A 25,139-nucleotide genomic window follows, 5' to 3' on the forward strand; every position below is an offset into this window, starting at 1 on the left:
TGCCAGCAGAGAAAGCTGCTAGTTAGTATTCGGAAGCCCCAGCACAAACCCATCTCCATCTCCATCTCCATCTCCATCATCTCCATCTCCATCTCTATCTCCACAACACTCATTCCCAGGCCTCAGATGAGTTTGCTAAACAGGAAGTTAGGAGGAAGCAGTCCAGGGAGAGAATTGAGTATGAAAGAGGTGACTCTGTCATTTGAGCCTCCGTGACCTTGCTGGAGCCTCCCGCCTCTGTTTGCCCATTTGTGGAATGGGCGCTGTGATTCTGCTCCACGGTTATTATTAGAAATGATAAATTTGAAGTTGCCTTGGCATGTAGCTTGTGCTAAAAATATGCCTTGCTGCCGCGCTCACGGAGGCATCTTTAGATGAAATATATAATGAGGTTAGACGGGAAACATCGGTTGCTGGCTGCAGGAGCATGGGCAGAGACTGGCAGTGGGAAGGGAGGGTCCAGATGCTGGGCTGCGGAGAGCGAACAGAGCCCATCTATGGGGCTGTCTCTGGCTGCATGGTAGAATGCTCAAACAAACACAAAATGACATTCTGCAGTCCAGCCTGAATGTAGGGATAGGAGCCTGGGGGTGAGTGCCTTTTTTACACTAAAGGCTCTGTATTGAAGCCCAGCACCCCAGGCTTCTAGAGGGTTGGGAGGAGTGTCAGGGGAGACGCAAGCCAGCCAGTGTTCTTCAGGGCGCCAGCTGCAGTGTCTGAAGGGCATTAGGTTACAGAGACAGGCACCGGATTGGGAAAGAGCTTGACTCTCCAGCTACAATGCTTGCGCTTGATTTGGCCTCTGATGTTCCTAAGTGAGTTTTGCCAGTCCTTCAGCCTTTCTGTGCCTCAGTTGTCTCATCTATAATATGGAACTAATATAGAACCTGATCCATAGAGGTATTCTGAAAGACAGAATAAGCAGTTAGGATAGAAGAAGGGCTGGTTTGGGGACACATGAGCACAGTGAGGCCTTTGTATGGCCTGGTGGGTTAGCACTCATGGTAGAGGTTGATACACAGGTAATGTGACTAATTGAAACACATCTCTAGAGGCTTAAGATATGCAAGGTATTCTAGCCAGCCCCCACCGACTTTAGATTTTCTTTGACTGTATATAAGTACAAGCATCATGTTATTTCTGGAGGTGGGAAGGACACGGCTGCATCTGGAATGATAAGCAGCCTCCATGACCCACCGGTTGCCTAGAGAAGAGCGGTGTGAGAACTGTTTGGCTCGGATGGACCATACTGAAACTGCAATGCACTGTCTTCTTGTTTCAAGGATGTTAGAAGATTAGGGGTGCCTGTGTGCTCCAAAGCAGATTCTAGGGGCCAGGATCCTGGAGATTTATTTCCTACTTATCTCTTACAAGTCTGGTTTTCTCAGAGTCCCTGACTGCTACTGTATCTCTCAGAGCCCTGGAATCCTGCAAACCAGTCCCCTGTTATCTGTCTTTCTCCAGCGAGAAAACTCCTGTCCTGTGGAACTCTTGCTTCATTCCCTGGTCTTCCCCCTGTAGAGTGGAGGGTAGGCCCACCCTCTGCTGCACATATTGTTAGGAAGTTAGCATGTCAGGCTCACAGAGCAAGAATCTTGCCATCCATTGGTGAAAAGAGACACCAGTCATTTGCTGGAGGGTGTTTGCCAAAATGTGGTCATACAATGGGAGGAAGTGTTGGCTCTTGGCACAAGATTTAGTCCCCCTGGGCATGCACCCAGCCTGAACAGCTCCTTTAAAACCAGAAGCAATTTGTCATCTTTTGATTCTCTTCCAGCACTGTCCCTGTCACAGGTAGATAAATGAGGTAGCATATGGGTGTCTAAATGCAGAAGCAGCTACTCCCAGCAGTCTCCAGGGTAGAGAGTATCCGTGGGGTGGTCCTGGTTTCATGACTGTAGCCATAAGCAAATCTCTTCATTGCCTGTCCCGTTTACACAGGCAGAGATGTTTTCTCGGAATCACCCAGCCTCCAGTGCGCCTTCGGTAGGTTCTTCTCATTTCAGAACCCTCAAGTGAATCATTAGTTCCTGAGCTCAATGTCTCATGTCTGAAGTGCCACAGAATGCTACTAATCAAATCAATGTCTCAGCAAAAGCCAACAAACATTCCTGAGTTAAAAACAGAGAGGGGTTGAACTTTCTGTTTTAAAAAAGCCTTGATTAAGGGAAGCTGGTGGGTTAGGCCCAGCAACCTCTAAAGCTTGAAAGACACCAAAAGGTTTTCTAAGCAGCCCCCACAGACTTTAGATCCCATGGCTATGTAAAAACACCCAGTTATCCTCAGGGAGATGCTAAGGCCTCTGAACTAATTACTAATCGCTGCTGACCTGTGTGTGACACCCCTGTGTGTGAGAGAGGACGGAGTGGGACCGGAGTTAGTTAGGCATGCAGACCTTGTGCTCACATCAAAGGGCTGGGTGTTGCAGGGCCTTTTGCACACATGTGATCTCTCTGAGTCTGAATTTGGAGGTCTGTCCTGCCTCTTGCGCCTCTCTTCTTCATCTACTGATTCTGTGTCTACTTGTAGAGTCGGGGGAGGGCGGAGGTAGCAGTTCCAGCCCCAGCATGGGGAACACACCAGACATCTTGGCTATCAGATTTATTTAGACTTGTAGAAAAAGAGGGGGCAAACGCCTGCTTCCTGGAAGGTAGGAGAGCAGCAAGCCAGTTTATTAAGAGATGAACATGAACATGTGTCACAGTGGGTCCTTAAAAAAGGTCGCGTATTTCATGTGTGCTAGAATCACCATGCATGATGGAGTCATGTAACCTGTTTGGTTTGTTTGTTTGCTTGTTTGTTTGTTTGTCTGTCTTTTTAAGCTTAGCATGCTGAAACAACTGTACCAGGCCCTCTTACTGACTCTAGAAAGGCTGCTTGTATTGACAGGATGATCGTAAGGGACAGATTTGGTGGGCCTCCCGCCCAATGAAAGACTTACCCGTGACTCCCAGCCATTGCATTTGCGTCCCTGGATTTCCCCAGTCTTGGCAGGCTTTGTCATAAAGCCAGAGGCGGAAGACAGTGCAGCTTGAGGAAGGCATTCCTCCTGTCTCGTCGCTGCCCTGGAGCTCAGCGTCGGGCATAGTAGGCAGTCCATCACTGTCTGCTGAAGGAATGAATGGCGGAGTGAATAATTTAATGTCTGGTCCTTTCAGTTAGGCTGCTCACCCCAGAGACGGGCATTAGAATACACAGTCAAGCTAGTGAAAGTGAATCCCTGAGCCCCACCTTGAGTTTGCCTTTCTGCCAAATGTGGGGTATGAATGTGTATGTGTGTCTAGCAAGGTCCTACTGATGACATGGGGACCTCTGGCCTGATGACTGTGCTTTGAGAGGACTTCACTACTCAGGTGATTTCTTTCCTTTCCAATTTCTCTAAGTAAATGCCTCTCAGATCAGAGGTAGATTTTGTTTTTTGTTTGTTTTTTGTTGTTGTTGTTGGTTTTGTTTTTGTTTTTAAATCCCTGTTTTTTAACCAGAAAATACATCTGGTGGGCTGGGGATGTGCCTCTGGTGATAGAGTACTTGCCTAGCCAGACTCTGGGTTCGGTCTTAGCACTGCAGGAGGTGGAGGCAGAAAGATCAGAAGTTCAACTTCAGCTATCTTTTGTGTTTGAGATTGGCCTGGGACACAGGAAACATACACACACTCATGGGGTCGGGGAGTGATAGACACAAACTACTTTTTTGCCCCTCGTATACTATAGGAGATGGAGAGCCAGGCGCCACCTCCCTCATGACAGTCTGTGCTGGCAGAACGCAGCTAGGTCAGCTGGAGTAGAGTGGTACACCTTGCAGCATGTAAGCCCAATTATGTCTCAATCCCTTTGGAACCTCTACCCTGTGTCAGATGCATTTAACTGCAAAGTCAAAAGAAGACATGACCTTTCCCGGACACGGCACGTGATGAGAAAGGATATACAGGAGATGAGCCTGCTGTAGCTAAAGGGAACATATTGTTTGTAAATCTTTTCATTTGGCCGGGGCCGGACTGATGTCATTTGGCCCCGGGATTCAGAAACAAGAGGGAGTTTTGTGGCCCAAAGAAGTCTGCCCTCTATAGAAAGTCATTCTCCTAATGCCAGGTGTCACTCAGGATGGCCAGCAAAGAGATGGGGTGCCAAGCCCAGACCTCAGGGAGCTCCTCCCTCCATTCTCTTTTCTTGGGAGACTGTGGGGATGTGTGGATACACTGCCGAGGCCAGGGACAGGTCACTCGGAAGTACAGACTGTGGGGATGTGTGCATACACTGCAGGGGCCAGGGACGGTCACTCAGAAGTACTGCAAAGGTCAGGCTTCCTGGACATGAAGGGGATGATGTGGAACTTAAGAGGGGCATCATTGAGGACCTTCCTCTGAGGTAGACAGTGTACATGACTCGCCTACAGCTGTATAACAAGTATTCCCAACATTTAACAGTGAGGAGGGTTGAAGTTGTATGAGCTCAAACACATCTGTGGGTCAGAGGCTCCAGGTCTCTCATGAGGTCACTATCAACCTGTCAGCTGACGATGTGACCAAATTTGGAGACCTGTTCCCTTGGTGGCTCAGTTCCCTGGCTGTTGGCTGGAGGCCTCCGTTCCTTGCTCTCAGTACCTCAGGTCTCTCCACAGAGCTGCTCACAACTCAGTGGTTGACCCTCCCTAGAGTGGAGAGAGAGAGAGACTCAGGATTGACAGACACACGACCACTCTGCCTTTGTGTGTTTGTTAGTAAGGATTCTGTAAGTCCAGCATGCATGCACATGTGGTGGTGGGGGGGGCAAGAGGTGGGTGGTGGGGGTAGGGGATGAGGCTCTGTGTCACAAGGGAAAGGGCATCTTCCCAAGAGTGAGCCTCTTGAATCCCATATCTTGCCAGGCTCAGAATCTCAGAGAACAGTAGGTAGGGCTTTGGGCACCAAGGGAAGGGGACTATGATCCTTCGGACCATGTGGCTTCAACCTGACCGAGGAGAAGAAGGGAGCTAGAAACTCTAGGATCCAGGCAGTCCCCTTTCTCCTTCTGTCCAGGTCTGACAGGTGATTTGTTTAGAAGGAACCATAGCTGCTTGTGAGTGTCACAGCTGTGATTTATTCCTGAGAAGAGGAAGAGGATGGCTGCTGAGAGAGCCAGCTCTTCTGGGAAAGAGCAGCAGCCCGCATCAAGCCTGCTCTTCCGGTGCTTAGGAGGGCAGGAACTCCTGCCCAAGAGGTGTCCTGGAATAAGAGGGCCTTCTGGCTGATGGAGGAGGATATCGGGAAGACACAAAAATGGCTCCATTTAGGAGGTTGACTCGAATCCAGAGGGACCCGCAGTCAACCCTTTGCAACCTGGGTCCTACTGAGAGCTCCTTCTGTGGGTGGAGGAGGTTCACCGTGGCCACCCGGTTCTCTTCCGAGGGTACTGGGTAGCAGTGCTCTGAGGACACAGAGCCGTCGGGGGCCATACTTCTCTGTGTCTCTCTTATCTCCCCATCATCCCTAGGGAATAAGCTAATCAAACTTGCTGATGGTTTTACACTGAGAAGGAGATAGCTAATAACTTGGGTGACAAGTATTAGAATACAATGTGATGTGGATAAATTGGGTCCATGTATTAAGAGCTATAAAATGAGATTTCATCACAGCATGAATAATGGGGCCTGTAGAAAGAATTAATCAAATACCCCATTAAAAGGTATAGGAATTCCAGTCAGACCACCCCTGTTTAATTACACTCCTGCCCTCTCCCCACCCACTCCTTTCCCCCTGAAATGGCTTTCTGCTAGGAAAAAAAAATATGGAAACGAGCTTAGAGGAAATAATGGGGAAGCTAGGACATGCGTTTTGCTAGAACCTGATCATGAAGACAGATGTGAGCGGCCAGTTTTTAATGTGGTGGGGGAAGGCAAACGGCATGAACAATCATTGACAAATGTAATTTCCAGAGGCGCCCTGTTGATACCATTCAGCAAATGCCAACAAAGCATTTACTTTCCAAAGGGAGAAAGCAAGACAGCAAGAGAAATGCAAGCCTCTCCTGGAGTGGAGCAGAGAGCCGCCAAGCCCTAGAACAGCGTCAGGTGTGAGCATGTGCAGTGCAGAAGATACCCAGCGCTTCTGAAAGATCGCGCAGGACTGGCTTTGTCTGCGGAAGGCTTCCTGGAAGAGGAGACCCCAGCAGAGAGCCCCGAATTGTGGACAAGCCTCCATGTACTGCGAATTCGTGAGCACACTCTGGTGACAGGGTCTAGACAGGAAGTGGGCTTGAGCAGAGCAGGGGGCACCTGTGGGGCTCTTCTCTCCATTTCCACCACCACCACTATCACCACCATCACCACCACCACCACTGTCACCACCACCACCACCACTATCACCACCACCACCACACCACCACCACCATCACCACTACCACCACCACCACGCAGATCCAAGCTGCCATCACGTCTCACCTGGACAACTGCCAACGCCTTCCAGCTATTTCCCCTGCTTCCACTCTCGCTTCTCTACAGCCCATTCTGCACACCAAAGTCAGAATCTAAATCAGAGTTGGTCATGCCATTCCTGTGACTTGTGGCTTCCCCTTGCTCTTAAGTTAAAACCTAAAAAACATTATCATGGCGTCAAGGTCTGTGGGGTCTGAACCACAGCTTGTGCCAGGCTCCCTTTCATACGCCAGAGCGCCTAACCTGAAAGTTCCAGCACATTGGGTCTTCCTGCCACAGGGCCTTTGCACATACTTTCCCCTCCCTAACACAATGGTTTTCTTTCATCCCCCTTTCCCCAGAACTCCGACTCATCCTTCAGAATACATCTTAGTAATTACTTCTTCTTGGAAACGTCCCTAATTTTCACATCTAGACTAGTATTCCCTCATGTGTTGAAAACAAATATTTATTGTGTGAACATATGTTTTAATGTCTGTTTCCCTAGCTACAACACAAGTTCTGTGAGGGCAGAAACTTGCTGTTTATACCCCTCAGAGCCTGTATGTGCTGACTGGATCATGGCATTTAGTTAGGAACAGCAAGACAAATAGAAAAATTATACAGCCCAGTTTCTAGAAGAGTGCTGTTATGAAATTTTAACAGAATAAATGACTGAATTTATGTCCAGACCCTGACACCTGCTGGCTATGTTGTTTTAGTAAGTGATAGGTCCTTTAGAATCTGTGTCCTTGTCTATAAACCTGTGATACTAACAGCCACCTCATATGGTCATTGTGATAATTTCATGAAATAATGTATACAAAAGCATTCTTTGACTGTAAAACCAGATATAAATATACTCTGTCACTCTCTAAATGCCTGTACATTGAGTCCTTCTCAAATATCTATTGGATGGATGCATGGATGATGGTTAAATGGATGGGTGGATGGATGGATCAATCCGAAGGTAGATGGGTAGAGGGATGGCTGGTGGATAGATGGATAAGTGGGTGGGTGGATAGATGGATGGGTAGGTGGGAGGATGGACAAATGGACAGATATACTGGCAGATGGATGGACATATCAACAGTTAAGGAATTAGTACAAGAGAGAAGAAGGAGGCCAAATAGCCGGAGACTTGGAGGAGACAGAGAGGAACTGGCTGACCCTAATCCCCACCTTATGTTGATGGGACAGCTGGGGAAGATGATGGTGAAAAATCACTTAACCCAGGCAGGAAGACGTCACCGGTGACCTCAGAGCCATACCTCCTCAGGCTCTTCATGTCAGTGCCGTCAGTGACATGCCTTCATTAGGGCTTGATCACTTTACCGATTTTGTCTTTGGGGGAGGCATCAAATTGATTTGCACATACAGCAAAATTGGTGCAGTTGCTCCAGCTGCTGCCAGCAGTGCTGACAAGTGAAGAAGTGGCTGTCTGAGGCTATGAAAATGCACTAAACATTCCCGTTAATAAGGCCTAGAAGCCTTCCGTATTTAATAAACTGCCATGGATAATTGGTCTCGGTTTCAAGAGTGGTTTCGTTTTTAACTCCCTGTGCTCGGGTAGGATTAATGCCTATAGCGACCGACAGGGATTTGTGGTATGATAAGCTGTCACACAGATCTATAAGGTTTTCCCCTTCTTTGCTCACACCCTGCTCCCTACCGCTGCCACTCTTTGGGGGAAAGTCATATGTACATCTGCACACGCACACACACATATATGCACACATGGGCATGCACACACTTGATGGTTAAAGTTTCAGCCCTTTCGATTGGCCACTCTGACAACATGGAGGCCCAAGCACCTGGTCTACTCAATCTTTGTGTGGGGCTTGAGACTAAGTGGCTGGACATGGGCCCTATGTCTGTCATCTCATAGATAACTGAGGAAGAAGCACATGACAAATACATGACATCTCTTGACTCCAAATAGTTGATTGTATTAGCTCTCAGAAGGGGCAGGGGAGGTAAAAACAGACCAGAAGGAAAAGAAATATATATTCACTATTTTCACATAGTGATTGGTAATATAAAATGTGGATTGATAGGTGTCTTTATCCTTTTTCTGTAGTTATAACAAACTACCTGAGTCTGGGTACCTTGTAAAGAAAACAGGTTTATTTAGCTCATAATGTTTATTTAGCTCAAGACTAAGCAACCTCAACTGTTTGGTCTCTCCTTAAGGATTTCTGGGGCTATGACCCTTTGATTCAGAAGCAGGGAAGGAAACGGGAGCACGCTGAAGGGACTAAGCATGTGGTCTGCTCTTGCTTCATAACAACACACTCTCCCTCCCCGAGGCAACATTCCCAAGGCCCAAGGTCTTGCACTGGGCTCAAGGCTGAACTGAGAAAAGAGGCAGTCTTCAAAGAGGCTTTTAAGCAGGTTGGGGCAGCCCTTAGGCTTCAGCAGGGATGGCTCAAGAGCAAAGATAGACTCATATGTGTTTCTGTCTTCAACACATCACCCTGATCAAGGACTCACCTTGACAGCCCTGTGTTCAAATGCTCGACCTTACCAGCCGAGTGATTGCTTTGAACAGATGCCCACAGACTGGCAAGGAAGAGCACTGAGGCACTGGCGCATTTGTCAACAGCAAAGTCTGGCACCTCTCAGGATAGTGTAAGCCCAAGCCCAGCAGATGAGGGACTGCTGCTGAGGCTGTATGGTGGGGCAGCAGCACTGGGGTGTGACCCCAGATCCATCCTCCTAGTCTCTACAGAAGGAACAGATGCAGCTCTGTGGATTCCTTCCATTGTTCAGAAACAGGAAGCCAGACCTCCAGTTTCAGGTAGAAGAAAGTGATCACTCGGAACTTCCAGAACCAGGCTTGCAGTTGAGTTTCCTGCTCAGCTCACCTTGGCTAACTCTGGCTCTTCTTGGGCTTAAACCTTCCTGGGGATGGAAAACGAGCCGCTCATGCTCTTCTGGAGGGGGTCGAGTGAGGATTAACCGTCTTACTGCATGCAACACACTTAGCCCAGCTCGCCAGGCATGAGAAGTGAGCTGATAGAAGCCGTAATAGGTTTATTCCCCTGATAAGCTCTGGATTCCCTGCAGACATCACTGCTGGGCTCAGAGACAGGATTGGAGAAGGGCTGGGAGGGCAGCCAGGGAGAGGAAAGGGCTCAGAGAATTCTGGAATTCCTGGTGAGAGAGGCAGCGGTGAGGGGAGAGGGAGAGAGACAGAGACAGAGACAGAGACAGAGACAGAGACAGAGAGAATGAGAATATGAATAGCTTAGACCTGAAACATCTGAGTTACAGCGTCACTCAGCCCAGAGGAGATGCTAAGATGTGGTTACCACAGTCTTTCCGAATGGTGCACCAGTGCCATAGCTAAGGTGAGGGAGCTTTGGCGAGATATTTGCCCTTTCAGTGAACAGGAATTGAGATTAATTTGGCTTTGAGAATTTTAAATGCACACATTGTAATCATTGGCTGTACCCTAGAGCATTGTAAAATCAGGGTTGGAAATCTTTTACCATCTACAGTCTGAGAGCAGGAACTCAGTCTTGCAAGCACATTTTTTAAAACTCCCGAGCTCGGGAAGAAATTGTCTGCCTGTCAGATTTGCATTTAGTGCCTTCTCCCTGGTGATGCCTCATGCCCCAATGCTTTCTACACTTACTGTGAGCTGGCAGGAGTCCTTGCAAGCCTGGTTACTTTTACAAACACAATTCTTGAGAGAACCCAGGACAGAAGAACATATTGCTCACCTGTGCCCAGTTAGGCCTAACTTCTGAGATTCCTCCCTGGTTGTTTTAGGGTCTTTCTTGCCCACATCACTAATCCTGTAATAAAAATTTGAAAATAATTTCGGTATCCTATTGAATTTGAAAAGCACCTTGAGTGATGCACTTTTTTCTTTTTCTTTTCTTTTTTATTGAATTCCCATTTTGGAACTCTTTGTCTCCCTCCACCAATCAGAATCCACCCCCTACATGTGTAGTTTTTCAGTGGTAAAATCCCTACCTCCTAGGATGACACAACCCACTTGTTTTATTTACTTTGTGAATGCCATTGCTCAGTAGTATATAATGCTGGGCCTTGGACTTATTAGGGGTGTCTGGAGGTCACCATTAAGTAGGTGGGCACTTTATTAAGTCAATATTTGATAAGACCTTTCAAAAGTGCTGCTAATGTGTTTGTGGGACTGCCTGCCGAGATTAGAGAAAGGGGAAAAATTTTTAACACTCGTTCCAAACCCTAAGTAAATGTCCTGATTTAATCTCCAGCCCATCTATAATTGATTTTCCATATATTTGGCGAGTCTGGGTAGTGGTTTAGATTCTGGAGGCTTTGCTGCATCAGCCTCCTTATTATGTAATCATGTTTGATGAAACCTAACGTATACAATCCTGAGCCCTGGAGCATCATGTGAGCCAATACTCATTACAGATGCGCTTCCTACTGGAGCAGACTTTATTGGAAGATGTTACAGAGATGCATTCCCCCGGCCACTTCCAATTGCAGAAAGTATCACACACACACACACACACACACACACACACACACACACACACACACACACACACACACACACACATACACACACGTTCCACAAAGGATCCCTTGACCTTGCTTTCTTCGCTGCCTCTCCATTCCCTCTATTGTGAAGGATCCCTTGGCCCGTGCAATCATGAGAAAGCAGTGACCGTTGGCTGTATCATCTGTAAGGATGTAAGGATGAGGCTGGGAGAACAGAATGATTTTCAGCTGATAGTATCATTAAAATTGAGTGCACATGGCCGTACTGCAAACTGCGGGTTAGACTGCACAGTCTTTAATAGATCAGTTTGCAAGAAAAGAAACAGACCATGAGGAACAGGCATGCAAAGGCTATGTGTGGTGGCCCAAGCCTATAATCCCAGCTCTCAGGAGGCTGAAGGGGGAGGCCAGTGGGAGTTCTAGACCAGTAGGAGCTACAGTGGGAGGCTGTCTCAAAACCAAGCACACCAAATCAAGGTGTGTAAAAAGGGGAAGAACAGGCCAGTGTCTAAGGCTATGGCCCTCTGCGGCAATGCCTGAAGCACCAGGAATCTTAAAGACTATAAATGGCTCCTTCAGAGGGAGGCCAACACCCTGCAGCCTAGGGACTTGGCACAGTCCTGTCCCATTGGTTGTATGGTGTATGAGGTGTCTGCTCAGAATAGTACCTCTGCTGTGTGGTTTTCAGTGTCTGTACTTTGTTTCCCCAAGATTGTCTCTTATGGAGTCCATATGGTGAGCTCACGGCCTGTCTTTCAAGAATTTGGGCTTTGGAAGTGACGTCATAGAATAAAATGCATCTCTGATTTGGAAGCGCCCTGTGGCCTTTGTCTGCTGCCAAGGTCAGGGCTGAGTAGAAGAAGCCTGTGTATTGGGCTTCTCTGAGCTGTGGTTGCATAAACATTTATGCTTTAGCCTGCACTGCCTCCTCCCCTAAATCAGACCTGGACCCTCACAGGCCTTCCTCCTGCTTGCTGTCAGAGCTTCCTGGACCCTGTTCATCCTTAGCGTGGAGATTGGTTCAGGGACTCATTCTTGTTGCAGAACCTACTTCCTCCGCCTCTCTTGTCCCCCTAAATGCCAGGCTGCAAGGGGTGGCTATCCTAAGACCGTGGTCCTAGTGTCTCCTGTAAAGTGACCCTCCTTCCAGCTTGTGATTGGTTTGTTTAAGGCCTTCACTCCTATTAGATGAAGATCCCTGGAGGTATTAGTAAGCCATGTGGACATTTCAATAGTGTCAGGTCATTGTGAATGAGACCCTGGAAACTTGAAGTGACACACAGAAAGGGCCTCAGAGGTGAAGGGCAGAAGTTTCACCCTTTCTTTGACTTCTTATCAGGGTTCATCTGAACTTGTTAATATTTTTCAGTTGAGATCTAGAATCCCACAAAGACTTTTGCTGAGCTTCCTGGACCCTACTGGTCATCCCCTCTTCAACACACATGTCCAAACCCACACCTATTTAATGTGAATGGGCTAGATTATTGGAATATTGGCTTGGTCTGGTTTTGCTATCATTCAGTTCTCATAGTAGGTACTCGGGAAACGTGTGTTGGATAGACAAAAGGAACTCATAAATAAGGGCACAGACTGGCAGGCACTGTGTGGACTTACCAAGGTTGCTAGTGAGGAGGCATATGCTGTCGCTCTGCACTGTCCTGGGGACATTGGGTAACCTCATCTCCACCACTGAGGGTTTCCTCATGGGCATCTTACCATGGGTCCTCCCACATGGTGCCTCCCTGGACTGGACAAGAAAGCCAGTCAGTAGACAGCCCATGCTAAGTAAACTCCCTGGCACCTGTCCTTCCTCCTGCACAGCACTCTGGGGCCTGGAGGTGTCTGTGCGCACTGTCTCAAGTGTACCGGACATCACATGAACCAGAGGAGGCATGTGAGACTAACAATGGCTAAGGGGCATTTGAGGGGCAGAATTGTAACTACAACCCAAGGCTTAGAGCCCCACATCCAATGTACTTCCTACCAGACCCTGCTGGAGATGCAGATAAAAAGAATGAAGATTCAGGGCCCAGTCTCTTGAGGCTTCCTGTCTATCTCAGGCAGGTGTATTGGCAGATCCAGGAAAGACTTGCTGTTGTGCTTCTCAGAAACGAAACAGCATTCAGAATGGGTGACTCCACTGTTCAGCTGCCTGTTAGGATAGAAAGGCGGTGGGGAATGTCAGCAGTAGAAAACCCACACTCAAAATTGTGCAGAGGTGCAGCCTCGAGATCCCAGTACTTGGGAGGGAAAGGCCAGCCAGTGGATCAGGAGTCTGAGGCCATCCCTGGGATACATGGGATTGTATCCCAAAGGGAGAGAAGGAGAAAAGGCGGGGTTGGGGAGAAAGAGAGAGAAAGAGAGATCCAAGTTCATCCCAAAACCCTTGTTTAAACCTTTTTTAGATTTATGTGTATGAATGTTTGCCTGTGTGTGTGTGTGTGTGTGTGTGTGTGTGTGTGTGTGTATAAAAACATGGCCTTTGTGGGGTTGGAGAGATGGCTCAGCAGTTGAGAGCACTTGATACTCTAGCATGGGACCTGGGATTGGTTCCCAGTACCCATAAGCCTTGGTGCACAAGCATCTGTAACTCCAGTTTTAGGGGTTCTTATGTCTTCTTTCGACCTCTGCTAGCACCAGGCACATATATAGTATCCATACGGCTTCTCCTCCAGCCATCTTTGAGGACTCCGAAGCTGCAGCTCGGCCAGCCAGGAGCCTGTAGCCAAGCTCCCACCAGCTCCGTTGCTGCTCTGCAGCAGTTCAGTGTGCACTGACCACTTTGCTGTATCTAATCACTTAATTAATGTGTGCCTGCAAGAAAGAGCTGCTTCATTTAGAAGCTTAACAGTGAAAATGTCCGAGTTGTTGGCCATAATCTGGGTGGCCTCAGGATGAGTGTAGAATCTTCCACCCCTTGTTCCTAATCCACTTAGCACCAGGGCACTAGGGATCGGTCATGCAGGGCACTGAGGGTAACAGGGGGCTGTGGCTACATTAACCAAGAGACACAGCACACAGGGAAGGCAGAACTATGGGAAACACAAGGTGAGGGCCTTAGAAAAAAACAACCTGAGTGGCTGGGACATGTGCAAGCCCCTGGGTGCCATCTGTAGCACCAGAAAGGAAGGAAACAAAGACAAACAGGACATGTTATGCTACTTTTAGGACCAAAGAACCAGTAGAATTGATCTTCGAGGAACCCAAGTGAAGTCAGTAGTGAGGTTCGAACCAGCTTTTCAGTTGACAGAACATCTTAGCCATAACTACACATTGGAGGAATCGTGGAAGCCAGAATCCCACCAGTGTAACCCAGCTGGGAACCCAGTGATCAGGCAGAACCCAAGGTGCTCTGTTAGGCATCCATGGGGACAAGACTGACTGCATTTCCCAGAATTCCCGGCCTTGCAGGTTGCTCTCCCAGATAAGCCATGCAAGAACTTCTTGGGAGAACGGGAAATGAAGAGGAGCTACAGCCACTTTGCCACATGTGTCTTGTCACTCAGCTGTCTTCGGTGACGGCAACTGTTCTATCGTCTTCTGGAATCTTCTTCAGCTTCAGTCCTAAGCAGGCGTATGTGTTTAGCTCTATGGAAAAGAGCCCTTGCTGCCACAGGATTTTCCTATCAAGGTCAAAAGCCACATAAGACCTTCAACCCACTATGGGGTTCTAACTGAGGCCTGGGAGTTCCACATTGATCCTGGTCTTCCCTACTTGCTAACCCTTTCCCCTTCCCACTTTCCTGCCCCATAGATTCTACATTTAAGCATTGGACACAAGCATGAGCTGCCCGACCTTTTCTGGGGGGGGGGGTTCCTTGGCTGGAATTTGTGGGCCTCAATCTGTGAGAAGTCACCCTGTGGTGTGTTGTGACCAGTCTCCCTTCGTGTATGTTATAATGGCATAAAGAGATCTGCCACCCTCACCTGCCAGTGACTGGCCAAGGTTAACGTCGCAGGAATCTGGGGATGGCCAACAGGAAGAGCCACCGTCCAATGACAGCTTTGTTTTCAGGAGCAGTGGGCAAACCGGTACATATTCCAAAGAGTGATTGACAAGTATCATTTTAAAAATGATTAGCATAAATGTAAAATTCTATTATTCACCACGTTTGTTTACAAAGTAGATTGTCTGAAATGCTTACAGGTTAAAGGCAGAAGAGGCTCTGGGGCTGGAAATAGGGGCTTAACTTTCCTTGGCAGTCACAGCAATCACCCTCTGAAGTACATGTGGGCTGTACATAGTGTTGCAAGTGCGTGTGGGGGATGACATAAGGCCCCTGTGGTAGATGCCTGTGTAGCCCAGTGGTGTTGGTGCATGAAGGCTCTATTTATAGCACAGAGAAAATCCTTCTGACCTGGGTCATTTTTTTTTTTAAAGGATAATATGTCTAGAACTCAGCCAAAGTGGCTCTCAACAGTGAGTTTGGACCTGATGGAGGAGATGGCAGATATGCCGGCTCGGTTCCAGACCTGTTAGCTCAGAAGGCCACTAAGTAATGCTTCATCTTGTCCTCAGTGCCCAGGGTGGGATTTCATAGCCTCTCTTAGTGGCTGTCCTGTATGTGACAACTGTGACCTTTCTGTCCTCTGCTCTCACGACACAACTAACAACCCCTGAGCTTGCATAGTAAAGGCGTGATGGGTGTAAAGGCATTGATGTTAAGGAAACTGCATCGACTGGAGAGATGGGTCAGTGGCTGAGAGTACTTCCTGCTCTCGCAGAGGACCCAAGTTCAGATCCCAGCACCAAAATCAGATGGCTCACAACCACCTGTAAGTCCAGGTCCAGTGGGTCCAGCACCTTCTGGCACCCACACGCGTGTGGCACATGCTCACACACACACACACACACACACACGTGTGAATAAAAGGAAAGGAGTCCATGGAAGAAAGTGAAAGCCAAAGCTCAGCTACCATCAACTTCCTTTGAACTTTCTTCTTTCCTAAACTGGGCAGTGGGGGTGCTTGCCTTTCATTCCAGCTCCTGCGAGGCAGAGGCCGTAGGTGATCTCTGAGTTCAAAGCCAGCCTAGTCTGCAGCCAAGGCTACACAGTGAAAGCCAGTCCTGAAAAATAAAAAAAGAAAGGAAGAGAAATAAAGGAAGGAAGGAAGGAAGGAAGGAAGGAAGAGAGAAAGGAAGGAAGAGAGAAAGGAAGGAAGAGAGAGGGGGAGGGAAGGAGGAAGGGAGGGAGGGAGGGAGGAAGGAAGGAAGGAAGGAAGGAAGGAAGGAAGGAAGGAAGGAAGAGAGGAAGGACGAACAGGCATTGTGGTTCTCTCCTGTGATCCCAGCACTTGGAAGGGTGAGGTACGAGGACTGCCATGGATTCCAAAGTCTGCCTGGGCTGTGTAGTATGTATCCAGACAAAGTTCAAACTTACAGAGAAAGTTCCTCCATCTTCTTTATCTTTTATCTTTTCAAAAACAGCATACATTTTTTATGTTTTATTCTCTATGTGTATACACACAATATATACATATAATACATACATATATATATATGTGTGTGTGTGTGTGTATGTAGTGTGTGTGTGTATGTAGTGTGTGTGTGTATGTGTGGAGGTCAGAAGACAGCTTTCAGGAGCCCTTCCTTCCTCTCCTGCTCTCCTGCCACAGGAATTCCTGGAATCAAACTCAGGTCATCAGGCTTGACTATAAGCACCTTTACCCGCCGAGCCATCTCACTTCTTGGTGGCCCGTTATCTTTTTTGTCCCTTCTATATAATAATGTCACAAGCTCTATGTTCTTAACTAAATTTATTTTTATTGGCTGGTACCTCAAACCACAAAACCCATACATATTAGTAAGAGTTTGATGTGTCGATGCAAGCCATCATTGATCACTGAGTGAATGGTTGAACTCTGAACCCAAGATAAGGAGAGGCAGAGGTATGCGAGAGTCCAGCATTGGCTTTCTCGTGTTCCGTGAGCATTGCTGGTTAGTGCTCAGAGTCAGCAGCAGGATGCCTGCCCCTCAGGCTGAGGTCAGATGTGCAGAGATGGACCTACGAGGTAGGTCCTGTGTGTAGGTGCTGTGTGGGGCCAAGAACGAAGGGGTGAGAACAGCTTCCTCACACTGTCCATAGCGTGGCCTCTCTGGAGTGGACAGACACAGACTCCAGATACCACACACATCTCTCACTCCTTTGCAGCCTGGGGATTGCACAGCTGTGTAGTGTGAAGTAGAGGACAGGGTGCCTGGAATCCAGAGCCGGCCCCAACACTGGCTGGTGGAGTTAACCTGAGACCCGTCTTAGTGTGACTGTATTGTCTAGAAGGATTCGATTAGGTGGTCTCTCAGAGCCCCGCCATTGCCTCGTCTGACGTGAGGAGTGGGGTGAGATTCCGTAGGATCCTGATCCAGTGTTCACATGGAAAACTGAGATGCTGAACTCAAGGGAAGCAGGAAACTGGTCATCCATGGGTCGGTCATTCTCCTTCAGGGACCAAGGGCACTTAAAATTATACGACAGTAATCCAAACACTGCTTCCTCATATAATGTGCACACACGTGGGTGTGTCTGATACATCACCTGTTTATTTTCTCTGAACTGCTTCAGAGTAAGTTTCAGGTATTATATCTATTTACTTATTAAATATTTGAATATGAATACCCTAAAATTAACAGTATTTCTTTTAAATAACAATAAAATCATCAAAATCAGGAAACTTTTCATTTCTTCAATTATATATTGTAACAACATCACAAACCAAAAAGAAAAAAAATTTAAATCTGGGATTATGCTGCATTCAGCTGTCATGTGTCTTTTGTCTACTTTGCCGCTCCTGGCCTTAACACTTTGGAAAGTTATGGAGAGCCAGGGATGCTATAAAGAGACCCTCCATTGTTTCCCTGAGTAGTTTATGTTTCCCCTGGGCTCAGGGTATCCGTTTGGGAGGTGAGGGAGGCTTCTGAGAGTGATAAGACCTAAGGCTGGAAATGTAGAAAGTTCTGAGGAAGCAAAGACAGGGAGGGAGATGAAGCCCATTAGGCTTGCACTGGGCAGCAGAGATACCTGAACAAGTCGGACAGAGGCTCCCTCGCCCTGGGCACAGCATATTTGAGTACATGCTAAGCAAATGGTAAAATCATCAAAATCAGGAAGGTATAATACCCTAAACCCAAGACTAGGGAAAAAATAGAGGGCCCTTTATAGCGATCCCTGCCTTGTAATGTTCCGAAATATTAAGGCCAGGAGTGGCAAAGGAGAAAAAGGAAGGTCCCTTTCCCCAGCGGATTTTATTCTTCTAGTCGTATCGACTGTGTCTAATAGAGCCTTGCTCCTGCACAGAGCCTCTGCGAGCCAGGCTGTCCCCATGGGCCCTTGCATATTATCCCTCGGTGACTCAGATAGTCATCGTTCTCGTTTTAGAAATGGGAAAATTGAGGCCCAGGAACACAGCCTTCTTGTGCAGTGGCACCCCTGACGCCCCCGCTATCTACCTTGCCGTGTGGTTTGAGACCCATTCACAGGCTTCCTCCTAAATCAGCCTTCACTCTGCTCCCAACAAGACTTGAGTGGAGACGCTGCTCTATTTTCCACTCGAGTCAGCGGTTGATACTTGATTAATATTTGGGATTGCTGTCTCGGAGAACATCATTTTCACAGATGCAGAGACCAATTTTGCTGTTACCGAGGCAGAAAGATCCATTTCCTCCCAGTCAGCAAGCAGATTTGGAGGGAGCTGTCACCACCAGAGTGTTCGCAGCGGGTCCTGAAAGGAAGCAGAGCCCACCCTTGGCACTGTAAGCATCGATAGTTGGTGGGTCAGAAGTCCCCAGCACCCAACATGGGGGCCACTTGCCACATTCTAGGAATAGCCATTGGCTTTTAAATTGAAAAAAAAAAAATCCCAAGTGGTTGTGGCTGTCCTCACCATGTTGCCCTGAGGGGCATGTAGAGCCCCAGAGAGCTAATTTCTTTGACAGACAGAGGTGGTGATCAGGACAGCCTGACCTGCCTCCTTAATCTGCCAGGAGCCAGCACTGAGAATTGTTCTGTCACTGCTTCTGAGCAAGGCAGCCGCCTCCTGCAACTCCCATGAAGCCGCAGCACAGTGAACACTGCATTCAAACCCAGCTTTGTGCTGCTACACTGGGCCACAGTAAGAGCATCCGCAGCAGTAATGCTGAGTCCTGGGTCTAGCACAGACCTTGGCCTTTCCATCCTCAGTTCATATTCTGTCCTTTTAGCTGTTATTTGTTCTTGTGTCTCTCTGTCTTAGTCCCTGTTCTGTTGCTGGGAAGGCACCATGACCAAGGCAACTCTTAAAAAGGAAAACATGTCATTGGAGCTGGCTTACAGTTGCAGAGGCTTAGACCATTACCATCATGATGGGTAGTATGGTAGCACATAGACAGATGTAGTGATGGAGAGGTGGCTGAGCGTTCTACATCCAAATTGGTAGGCAGCAGGAAGAGAGAGGCAATGTGCCTGGCTTGATCATTTGAAAACCACAAAGCCCACCCTCAGTGACACACTTCCTCTGACAAGGCCACACCTGCGCCAACAAGGCCACACCTCCTAATAGTGCCTCTCCCTGGTGACCAAGCCTCATGATCTAACAAATGTCACAAGCTTTGTGAACAGCTCCGCTTAGCGCTACCCATTCTGAAAAGAGTTTCAGTGTGTCTAGTGGAGACGGTGGTATAGTAGGCCCATGACCATTTACGGAGAAGTTTGTTGTCAGGTAAAGGGTGATGGAAAAGTGTGGAACTCAGTAGATCACAATACTGTCCACAAGGCATGATACTGGACAAGCGCTGGAGCCAAATTGCCTGAGTTCAAATCTCAGCCCTGCTACTAAATACCAGCAAATTATTGGACTTCAGATTTCCCAGTGATCAACAAAACAAATCAGAAAACCTAGTCCACAGTGTTGTTTTGAAGATTGAGTTGGTCAACAAATATGAAGTACTAACATACCTGGTACACGTAAGGGCTGAGTGGTGTGGGGGAGGACTGGAAACAGAGCTTCTTTGAAGCATTCTTTGTATTTAGATAACCAAAGTGGACATGGGGAGTTCTTGGTAGTGGAGATAGTAGCAGCCAAGGGGCAGAGGCAGGCATGCAAGGACATACAGTGCTGGGAGTTTGGCTTGGCTGACTGACATGGCTGTCTGTCTGAAGAGAACGCTGGCGAGTGGTGAGAAGTAGTTGGTATCAAGTGCAGGAACTTCCTGAAGGGCAAGCTGAAGAGGTAAGACAAGGCCTTACTGTGGAAGCAGCCAAGTGCCAGCTAGAAGAATGTTTTTTAATGCAACTGGCATACAAAGTTTGTGGCGTGTGATTGCCGTGTCTCCATCACAGCCACTCACTGTGCGCTTCTTCAGTGTCAATTCGTGAACACTCTCTGCTTTCTGTAAAGGCCTCTCTCATTGTCCAAGTGACCATTCAAAGCAATTAAGTGATAAGTGACCTTGAACCAGGTTCCCAAAAGGGTCATATAGTATAGAATCCACCTACTTATTAGAGCTCATAGCCTTCAATCTATAAGGCCACCCTTTGCCAGGGAAGCCATCTCTGGCCACACAACTATAAATAGACCACATGAAACACACTCCTACTTTGTCATAATTCTTTTTCCTCTTAAATTTTTGTGTTGCCAGACAGGGATTTAACCCAGGTTGTGCTCCATGCAAATCAAGCATTCTACCACTGAGCTGTATCTCAGCCCTTGCTTTTATTGAAACAGGCTCTCACCATGTATGCGACTTCACACTTAAGATCTTTCTGCCTCAGCCTCCTGAGTTCTGAGATTGTATGCACTTGACCTCTAGAATAATGTAATCAATCATACAATAGGCGAAAGTCTTAACTGTTCGTGCTCTTCCTGTCTCTCATATACAGAAGGTAATAGGTGGAATATTCAGGCTGCACGTCACCATGTGACCTATAGGCCAGTTAACTGCCCTGCACAGTCAAGGCTGAGGAATTCATCTGTAACGTGAGGTGTGAGGTGTGGGGTTCTATGTACCTCCGTGGCTGAATTGCCCTGAGAAGTAAATGAATTATCCCGAGTAAAGCAGGAGGAACCATGTGGGATATGTGCCATTGGTGGTCAGCATGGAGGATGTTTGTAAAACCCTTGGTCTGCCAGATCACAAGGGGAAAGGAGATGCACTTTGGGAGAGGCGTGTGGGACTTCCTAAAACCATTGTATTAGGACATTTATGGCAATCATCTAGAGAAAGCAAAGTCACTTGTAAAAGTATCAGTTCTCCTACTTACACCCCCAAAGAAACAAAGCATCCGAGTAGACCACTAATGTTACATTACGTTAGAATATATATTAGCATTAGAATATACAACAGCAATACATTAGAAAGCAGAATAACAATACATTAGAAAGCTTACTAAAGGGACACTCCTTTTTAAAGTCCATCATCTTATAACTGAGCAGTAGTAGTCTTCAAAACCCAGGCAAGGTCCTTTGTTATTCAAACTATTTGAGACCAAAGAATAAGTTGAAAATCTCCCTCAATTGATTTTATGAAGCCAGCATGACCTGAATCGTCAAGTCTAAAAAGAATGTGTCTCTTCCATCTCAAAAGCTTTGAGGCAAAAGATGACTCTGACAAAGAAGGCGGAGGAAGGAAGCAAGGTGAGGCGTGTGCACCGGCACCTGCTTTGAAGCAGAGCCTCTCTACCCAGGAGGTAGGGACCAGGCCCTCAGGACGTTTTCAATTCCCTATACCCACTACTCTAAGGTGCCTCCAACTCACAGAAGCTCAACACCTAGTGTGCACCTGGAGATCACCTCAGCTCTCTGGCAGTTTGAGGAGAGCCCTTTCTTTGCAAAATTTCAGGAGTGGTCAGAGCTAAGAATGTCTGGGCTGCAGATGTCCCAGCTCCTATCAGAGCCTGAGGAGGGGCCACAGATGGGCAAATGCCTTGCCTCGGAGGCCGGAGACCCAATAGTGATGGATCTACTCGTGTGTACAAGTCCTGCACCTGAGCCTTGTCTCCTGCAAAGGAAAAGCAGGACAGCTCAGGGAGTTTTCATGTGTGGAAACAGTGAGTGAGATTTTGGCGGATCAGTTCATTACTGTGCTGCAAAGAGATTAAGCCCACGTGGTAAGCAGGTCGCATAAATAGTTAATGAGCAGTGTAGACACACAGTTGATCCACATCTTCAAACTCATTCTTTACACAGTTCCTACATTCAAAGCACTCTAGACAGCCCTGTGACCACTAGACTAATCCACAACATTTGCCTCTTCACAAAATCCTGCAAATCTTGGCAGAAGGGTGATATTCTGAACCCCATTTCTTCAGCGCTTGGGGTTCCCTGAGCAGAGACTCTGTAGCTCCCTTTGGTTTCCCGTCTTCCTCAAAACCTTTCCCTGAAACAACTTGCTTTTTTGTCCGTTGTCAGCTCCCTGGAACTGGTGTTACAAGTGGTTGTAAGATGCCACGTGGGTGCTGGGAATTGAACCCGGAAAAGCAGCCAATGTTCCTAACCACAGACACTCGATCCAGCCCCTCTATCCCTTGTTTTTCGGTAAATAATAATTATGAAGTGACGTTGAACGATTGTTGCCATATCAAGAATAATTAAATGAATGGGCCATTGGTAGAGGCTTGCTTCATTTCGTATGGAGCAATGCAAGCCCTATGCCTGTGCTCTTTCCACTGTGGTAGAGTACCAGAAATTGATCTGGGCCATCCAGAGCCTCTGAGTCTTTAAACAGTGAAAGAAAGAGCAAACCGTGAAAAGGTAACGGACAAATGGCCCATGCCCCTTGTTGGATTTACAGGGTAACAGCTGATGGAGTGGGGAATCAATGGATTAGGATTAGCAAAATATCAACTGGTGAAGCTAGGTGGTCGGTACATACCTAGGCTGTGCTTTTTGTGTGTCTGAAAGTTTTCCTTAAAAACAACAAAAAGCTATGGGAAAGGAAGTTAGGTCTTTTCTCTTCCTAGTGCAGTGCCCTTAATGGCCTCCCCACAATAGATTCGGCCATGCCATCTTTTAAAAAGTATAATATAAGATGGTGCAAGCCTGTAATCCTGGCACTCAGAAGACCGAGGCAGAAAGATTGCAAGTTGGAGACTAGCCTGAACTCCATAGTAAGACTGTGTTGTCTTAAGACAACAAAAAAGAAGGGAGAGACACACAGGTTAGTAGAAAAAAGTGTCTATTAGACTGTTCCTAAGCAGGCCAGGACCCTGAACCAATGGAACATCCCAAAAGAGGGCTTGAAATCTCTGCAAAGAGGCCGAAGTGTTCAGTGCCTGGCCCAGAGCATGTGATGCAGATACTATCAATGACAGATATTATCCATGTTGTTGTAGATGCTGTAAGGGTAGCCCAGGGCATGTGGTCCAGAGGGAAGGAGAGAGACTCAGGGAACAGAATACCTTCTGGGTATCTCATCAGAAACTGTGCTAGCCCCTGTAAGTGAGCATGCACAGAGAAGGGTGAGTCTTTGTCTCCACAGGGACTATACCAGCAATATCTGTTGGCCTGGCCAACAGAGTTTCAGATCATGCTGACCGTATTATGCATCCCACCGGGAAGAGGGAGCATCAATACAGAGACAGGGAAACTCCAGAGTTTCGCTCTACTCGTGGTTCTGGAAAGGATATCTATTGAAATATGGATTCTCTCATCGCTTGCTCTGTTACTCTTTTTGCTTTGCTGTGTTCTATATTCATTTTCTCCCTGTTTTCCTTTCCCTCTCCCTTCCTTTCTTTCTTCTTCTTCTCCTTCTTCGCTCCATCCCTTTCTCTCTCTCTCTCTCCCTCCCTTTCCTCCTCTTTTCCCTCTTTTCCTCCCTCCTTTCCATGCCTATTGCTCTTGATTATTGTGTGGAGGAGGAGACCCTGGCCTGACAAGAGGTGTGGGTATGTCAGCCTTGAGGGATCATTTTCATTTATGATCAAGCTGTATTTCCTAAGAACAAAGGCAGCCAAGGCAAGGGTTTGTTTTAAAGCAGAAAGAAGAGGGATCCCGAGGTCTGCTGAGCCTTCAGAACAACATGTAGTACACAAGAGCCAACGAGTCCCATCTGGGGTCCAAGCAAGGGTGAAGACCTGGTGGCCACTTGACTCAAATGTTAGTCGGAGATTACTCATGGTCTCCTCTCTCTGCAGACCATTGCCTTAACAAGCACTGGACTGCCTGTCCTGATTGCTGTCCAACTGTGGCATCTATGAATGATGGCAGATTTTTCTCACCATGACAACAGCTGCCTCAGCTCTGAGAAGCGGTCTGAGTTTGGTTTTGTTTGTGTGGATTTGGGATTCGTGTTTAACATCTTCTGGCACAGAATCTCTTCCATGTGTTTGGGACTTCACAGTAGAGAAAGCACATTTGTGCTTGGATGTCTCCACCTCCTTGGACATTCCCAGTATCCCTGTGGGGTGAGGCTGGAATGAGATCTTAAACCCAGGCTTACCAGAAAAGAAACAAATGCTCAGAATTCAGTGTTTTTTCTCTTTCAGAGTCAGAAAGTTAGTCATTGGCATATATGCAACTAAATTTTTAAATTCCCCGAACTTGAGAGGATTATCAATCAGGACAGAGAGACAAAGTAATGTTCCAAATACAATCTTAAACATGCAGTACTGAGCATTTAACGGGGACTCAAAAGCATTAGTGAGGGGCATTGGGTGTATGGGTGGATGGATGGAGCGCCTATAGGCGAGAAAGTGGCCTTGATTGCTTTTGTACCCTTGTGTCCACCGATAAATATTTGTTTAATGAACAATCCACTTCATATACTTAAACTTTAACACCAAGTCACACAAGGATTTTGTAGAAAGGTAACTAAAAGAGACAAGGTCTCAGAGCCTAGAGAGATGGCTCAGCAGTTAAGATCACTGACTATTCTTCCAGAGGTCAGGAGTTCAATTCCCAGCAACCACACAGTAGCTCACAAGCATCTGTATTGGGATACGATGCCCTCTTCTAGTGTGTCTGAAGACAGCTATAGTGTATCCTTCCTATACATAAAAATAAATAAGTAATTTAAAAAAGAAAGAGAAGGTCTCACTGTGCCATGCAGCCTGGCTCCGGTCTTCCTGCTCTAGTCTCCTAAGTAGCTGGGACGTGAACCAGCTCTGAACATGCAGTGTGATGATTTATCAATACCTAACAGCACACAATTAATCTTCATTTGACTTTAAAAAAAAATCATCCAGCTAGGGAAATGCATCAGTAGGTAAAGTGTTTGTCTCACAAGTGTGAAGACTTGAGTTCAGTTCCCTGGAACCTGGGTACAGCTGGGTAGCTCCCATCTG

The 25,139-nt window shown here is 47.2% G+C and overlaps 1 protein-coding gene across 8 annotated transcripts in view; it reads left to right on the plus strand.

Annotated features, from left to right (window-relative positions):
- Window positions 1-25,139, plus strand: part of Atxn7l1 (ataxin 7 like 1) — a 218,800-nt gene that overhangs the window by 90,823 nt on the left and 102,838 nt on the right. Inside the window, exon 4 of one of the 8 annotated variants that reach the window (XM_021178821.2) lies at window positions 5,966-7,266. The exons of the other annotated variants lie outside the window; for them this stretch is intronic. Within the exon in view, the coding sequence (XP_021034480.1) occupies window positions 5,966-6,051 (86 nt within the window). The 3' untranslated portion in view covers window positions 6,052-7,266. Of the gene's footprint in view, window positions 1-5,965; window positions 7,267-25,139 lie in introns of those variants that run through there. 8 annotated transcript variants of the gene reach the window in all.

This window comes from Mus caroli, chromosome 12 (genome assembly GCF_900094665.2).
Source record: "Mus caroli chromosome 12, CAROLI_EIJ_v1.1, whole genome shotgun sequence".
Taxonomy (NCBI): domain Eukaryota; kingdom Metazoa; phylum Chordata; class Mammalia; order Rodentia; family Muridae; genus Mus; species Mus caroli.